The sequence below is a fragment of the Ranitomeya imitator genome, chromosome 9 (assembly GCF_032444005.1).
Source record: "Ranitomeya imitator isolate aRanImi1 chromosome 9, aRanImi1.pri, whole genome shotgun sequence".
Classification (NCBI taxonomy): Eukaryota; Metazoa; Chordata; class Amphibia; order Anura; family Dendrobatidae; genus Ranitomeya; species Ranitomeya imitator.
Genome location: NC_091290.1, coordinates 33,438,293 through 33,444,590, shown reverse-complemented (window position 1 = coordinate 33,444,590; position 6,298 = coordinate 33,438,293). Strand labels below are relative to the sequence as shown.

At 40.2% G+C, this 6,298-nt stretch overlaps 1 protein-coding gene across 1 annotated transcript; it reads right to left on the bottom strand.

Moving 5' to 3' along the window:
* Positions 1 to 2,078: 2,078 nt before the first annotated feature.
* Positions 2,079 to 5,635, bottom strand: LOC138649023 (forkhead box protein A4-B-like). The gene is made up of 2 exons (XM_069739101.1): positions 5,567 to 5,635; positions 2,079 to 3,216 (listed from the first exon to the last, which is right to left on the bottom strand). The coding sequence occupies exons 1-2, from the start codon at positions 5,633 to 5,635 to the stop codon at positions 2,086 to 2,088; spliced, it is 1,200 nt and encodes a 399-aa protein (XP_069595202.1). The 3' UTR covers positions 2,079 to 2,085.
* Positions 5,636 to 6,298: the final 663 nt, after the last annotated feature.

Genomic DNA, 6,298 nt, shown 5'->3' with positions numbered 1-6,298 from the left:
ACTTAATTGTATTTAAAGAACAGACACAGCAGTTTTAATTATGCAAAATATATTAATATTCAAAAAAAACAAAACAAACACGAAAATGAAAAAAACAGGATACATGTAAAATATCAACAAAGTTCAATATCAAACAAGTTTTCCAAAATTAAATGAAAAAAAAGCAAAAATGTCACATTTTATATACATATTTAAAAAGAGGAAAAAAAATTGCAAAGATTTAGAAAATCTTGAGTCTGGCTTAATCCTCCAGTACATTGGCACTCAGTCATTTGGGCAGTTCCAGCATTATAAATTTTAGACACTTTAAAGTTGTTAAGATTTGTGAAAAATCTTCCATTTGTAAAGTTCCAAACATTAAAATGTTGCTTCCCGTGGTAGGAAATGTTGATTTTCAGCAGTCGCTCACAGATCGCTATCAGGTACATAGAAACTTTATAAAAGGCAAAAAGCGCTGACTCGAAATGTCTGTGTCAACATTGTCTGGTGTCTTAGAGCAAATACTAAAACCATTAAACACCATTATCAGCAAAGTATGTATTAGAGACAAGCATAAAATACTACAAAGTTATTACCCTAATCTCAATTGTAAATGAAGAAATTATGGTAGCGGTCTTTAAAAGTTAGGGTTTCTACAAAGCTGGCAGACTGGAGTCTTGCAGAAATGTGTAGGATAAATTAAAATGGGGGGGGGGGAGGGGGGGTGGTCCCCAAGCATTCGGTATTGAGGACCTATCTAGTGAAATGGGGGGTCCCATTGATCTGCTGGGTTTTTATTTTTCCTTCTTTTTCTTTTGCTCCAGCCATATGTAAAGAGACACATTGGCCACAACTGCCAAGTGCTGCCTTATTCAAAGTGTAGCGGTCGCTGCCGGCTGCGGAAGCACAGCTCCTATTCTTTTGCACAGACGCTGTGCTGCAAGAGCCACTGGCGGCCGCTACATTTATGGAGCTGTGCTCAGCAGCTGTTTATAGTGTTTACATCTGGCCAGCGCCGAAACCAGCAGATCGGTAGGGGCGCCAGGTGTCGGACTCCCACCGATCTGCTACTAATGACCTATCCAGCAGATAGGACATCAATACAGTATGCCCCGACAAACCCCCTAAAAATGGAATGTGCCATAAAAAAAAAAAAACAATTTTAATACTTACATTTTCATGCTTTATTTTTTTCTAAATGTTATTTTTTTTTTTAGATTTTATACCATTAAAAAAAGATTGATATTTTACATTTTTTAAACGCTAGGCTAGGGGAAGCTGCTGATGAAGTTTGCCATGAAAACCTAGAGTACTGCTGGCTCACTTTATGGCTACAGTAAATGTGGGCGGGGTCTGCTCACGTGTGTGATGTCACTCCTCTCCTCCCCTTTTGGGCGTTTGCAAAAGGATAAGAGATGAAGAAGTTTAGGATCCCAGTGCGGCACCATTTTCTTGGTAACTACAAAGTGATACTGAGATGTGGAAGGAGCACGGCCAGCAGCGTCGATTCTGTTAGTTGGTGCTGCATCACGAGATGGGATTAGATACCGGGAGTGCATCACCCATTTGGATTAGATGCACATCTCTGTATCACTCACTGGGACTGGATACAGGGAGCGTCTCGCACTGTGATTAGACACATCTCTGCGGGCTGGATCACACATGGGCATGAGATACATGGCACTGTGTGAGGTTCAAACATGATGAGATTAGATACGCGGTTCTGCCATGTCCGTATAGCGCCTCCTTCAGATGCCCAATGCATGGGCGTTTGAATGAGGCGTCACACTGAGCCAGAAGAGCAGAATCCGTGCCTAGTTCACAGCTGGAGGCAGCCAATGCTGTCAAACACTGACTGCAGTCTCCTATACCCATGGGCTGCCATATTTGCGGTGTGTAAGTGTCATGCTCAGACATTTACACACCAGCGAATAAAAAATGGCAGCACCCCACCCCCTCCAGAAATAAAAATGTTAAAGCAGTACATTTAATTTGTATTAAAAATATTCAATAACTATTATATTATTAATAACATTAAAATCACAACACATTCCCTTTAAAAATAGTTTAAAAAGCCCCAAAAAGCCAGCATAACTGCAGATGACATTACAGAGAGCTGACTATAGGCCTGGAATACATGTTTGGGTAGTAACCGTCATTGGGAGATGTAGACATGTCCATTCCATTTTTTGTCGCCATATTATTATGATAGTCCGTAGTATAATTGGGATAGTGGACGAGGTTATTAGCAGTTGAACACACATCCATTTTACTGGAATAGGTCTGAGCCTGTTCAGAAGACATCAGTTGGGTTATAGAAAATGGGTGTCTACCGGGAAAAGGGTCATGCTTCAGATGTGGATCTTCTCCCATTCCGAGGTAACCATCATTAGACAAGCTTAGTGGATATAGGAGCTGTGAGCTTGACCCACCTTGCTCTGAATCAGGGCTCATACATGCTGGAGAGGCTCCATTAGATTGTGGAAGGTTTGGCAGCAACGAGTCTCTCTCACCAACGTTTGAGACAGTTTTTGGAGACTCAGATGAAGAATTCTCATCATAAGAACTAGAAGCCTCTTGCAAACCATAGCGCGCTTCATTTTCAACCTTGCAAGCATTTTTTTCTTGGTCTGAAGACCCAATTTTGGACCTTTCGCATTTGAACCTCTTCTGTCGTCTCAAGTAGCAGCCATTTTCAAACATATTTCCAGATTCTGGATGGAGAGTCCAATAAGAGCCTTTTCCAGGTTTTTCTGGAGAACGTGGAACCTTAACAAAGCAGTCGTTGAATGATAATGAATGACGGATGGAGTTTTGCCAACGTTGTTGGTTCTGCCTGTAATAGGGGAAGAGGTCAATGATCCATTGGTAAATCTCATTGAGCGTCATCATCTTATTCGGGGATTGCTGAATGGCCATTGTGATGAGCGAGATGTAAGAGTAAGGGGGCTTGGCATGAGTGTAATTCCTTCGGTAGGTTCGAGGATCTCTCTGAAATTCGGCCTCTCCTTGGCAATAGTCAAGTGGATAAGAAGAGGACGATGCTGAAGAGGTCATTGTTCCTATCATATTATGTGGCAAGGAGCCAAGAGAGACAAGGTTGTTTTGGATGCTGTTGACGGGCGCTGCCATGGTATTGTTCATGTAAGTCATGTTTGACGTTACAGTGGAGGCATCACTAGACATAAAGGAGGTGGGTTGGAGGCCATTAGTCATGTTGTGTAATCCAGAGTAGACCTTAAATGAAATAAAGCAATAGAATGTAAAGTGAGACAATCTGATTCAATAATAAGTGTAATTTTTAGGTGGTCTTCTCAATAAAAATAAAAGATATAAGAGAATGGACTAAAATGATATCAAACATGTTCTTGTCTGATGGATTTAGGTTTAGAAAATACCTTTAATAATGGCTGGGGTGATGTGTCTATGAGGGGGCTTTTTTGTCACTTTGCAAGGTAGGCTACATCTTTCCTGCCAGCTAGCTAATATGCATAAAAGGATTAGACCCTTCACAGTTTCTCCCACTTCCTTCTCTCTGGCAATGGCATACCAAATGAACTTGCAGTTTCTAAACACAAGGTATTGGAATAACAATAAGGTTTAATTACTTGCTAAATTACTGTCCTTTACCTTCTCAGACCCAGACATAGAAGGCAATGTCCTGTGTATTCCATGTCCCAACCATTTCCTACAACAAACCTATAGTATGTCCTGGTCAGTTAGAAATTCTTGTAGAATCACCACAACTTGGCATTTGTAGGCACCATATAACTTGGCCAGTGTCTTCTCGGTAGAGAAAAAAAAAAAATCATCAGGCGGAGGACTAGATCTATTACATGTCCATGCAAGAACATTCAGGTTTTGAAGGCCTCACATGCACAATTAAGAACTTGGATTTACAGCTACTCCCCAATATATTTTACTAATCGAACAAAGAGTCATCAACAAGTGCAGCTGAGCAAATTTGCCATGAGAACCAATCCAGAGATTCTAGACTGCTGCATTTAGACTGGCTGTTAATTGGGGAATAAGCGTCCCTAGACCGCTGGTGTCCAATGGTCAGGCCATATAAACTTCTGCCTAAAACGCTATTAAGCCAGTTTAAAAGTTATTATTCCGAGCAGCACGTTGTCCTATATGTGCTGCCAAGAACAATATATATTCTATGTGCACAGGACGATCTTATTAACGATTGTTCTGCGACAATGCTGGAGTTAGTTTCAGCAATTTTTTTAATTAACAAAATTACTCTAAAGTGAGGTGCCCACCGAAGGGCGTTATTGAAAGGGTTAAACGACTTTAGGCCACTGATCTCGCAATGCGGACACACAGATGGTTATGCCCTACATATAACTCATGTCACTCCAGCCTTGGCCAAATGGGTTCCGGGCATCAGAACTGGCATTAAAGTGGGCAAAGGCTGGCATGACCTGAATGACACACAACAATTGTAAGCAAACTCCTTTTGTTTTGAGTCAACTCATGACCAAGAAAAAAAAAAAATACATTTTTTCTGCCTCAAACAATGAAGAAAACCTTAGGGAAAGGAGCAAATAAGATGCCCAGGCATCTTCTGGGGGTCTTATTTTTACCTTCCCATTGACTTGTATTGTAAAGATTGCCTGACGCATGGTCAGGTCACTTCTTTTAAAAGCTTGGCATCTTTTGAAAACCTGAAGCTCAAACGTCTGAACAGCAAATCATTTTAAATAGAAATCATTAGGTTCATACTGACCGGAAAAAAAAGAAAAAAAAAATTACTCTGAAAATCTGCAGTGTGAACATACCCCAATACCATGTAGCTTTTGTAGACAAATACACACTTTGGAGCCCATTTATTCTAAAGATTATTCATATATTTTAATAAATTTTGCTCTTCCCTACTATATAACGCTACAGTAGACCATTTCAAATCATAAAAAACTTAATTGATAAGACTATGTTCCAACAAGGAGTATTTGATGTTGCAGATTTTTTTGTACCCATTACAGTAGCTAAAAAAAAGTTAGTAGTTTGTATTTTTTTTTTTTATGTCCCAAATAATAAAGTTTTGGATAGTTCCCGACAAGACTATTGATACACGCAAGGGTTAAACAAAAAAAAATTGGGTATTAAAGAAGAAGATTTCAATGAAGCCCAACCACTTTGCCGGAACTTTAAAGACCTGTCATTTTTTTTTTGCTCAGTGAAAATATTCAGCGTCAAAAACTCATTGTGGGAACTTAAGCTAAGGGCTTATTCGCACATCAGTATTTTTGAATTGTGGTTCAAAGTCTAAACCAGGTGGGGAACGGAGGCCAGTCACTATTTTACATCAGTATTTGTGAGCCAAAAATTGGGAGTGGAACAAACAAAAAAAGGTATAATAGAAAAACACATCACTACTTCTGTATTTTTCACCCATTCCTGGTTTTGGCTTACAAATACTGATGTAAAATACTGAGCGAGTCCTTACAAAAAAATAAAAACTATGATTAAAACCTGTTCTGCATTTTGGAGACACGCTTGGCTTTGGCATAGAAATACCATTGAGTGAATAGCGTCCCTGACTAATATTTGTGATTTTATTCCAAGGAATGCACCTTACCTCGTTCTCCGAGTACATAGAATTCCAGTCCATCTGGTCTTTCGTTTCCAGTTTGATTCTGTTGAGCATAGTTGGACTTCGGCCTGGTTGAACAGAAACCTGTCCTGCCTCCCTAAAAAAAAAAAAGCGTTTTGTGCTCCCCAATCCCTGGGTGTGTCTTCTAATGTTGACTCCAAGTGTCCTGGAGAAACAATCCTCTGAGATATTTAGATATGTACCCACCAGGTCATTTAAATAGGCCTGTCCTTCTAGAAATCTCCACCCTTTTTCCTCAATCCATGTATGACCTCTACACCGGCTACCTGTGGAGCTAAATCACTTCAAAACAAAGGAAGTCAGTAGCGCCCCCCTGACTCCTTTCATTCACACACCTCCTGCCCATCTCTTTTTTTTTCAATCACTAGTCTGTCTCATCAAAATGCTAATAGGATCAAGTAGTTCTCCATGCCTAAAGATGTAGGGTGAGGGTGGTATTTTCATTCTGGAAAAGAATGGTCAAGAAGCTCTTCCTGTCTCAATTTCAAGAGATCTACTATGTGGTGGGAATCCTCATGGAACAGAAACTTCACCTGACCACCATGAAGTGAAAGTGAAAAGGAACTACTCCCTGTCCTTCATGCAGCCTTCCAAAAAAAAAAAGCCCAGTCATCTCCCATACACAGGAGCTTGGTTGTGTCCTCCATGAGAAAGTCTTCTACAGACGTCTCTGCCGTCAACTTATCTCCTGGAGAA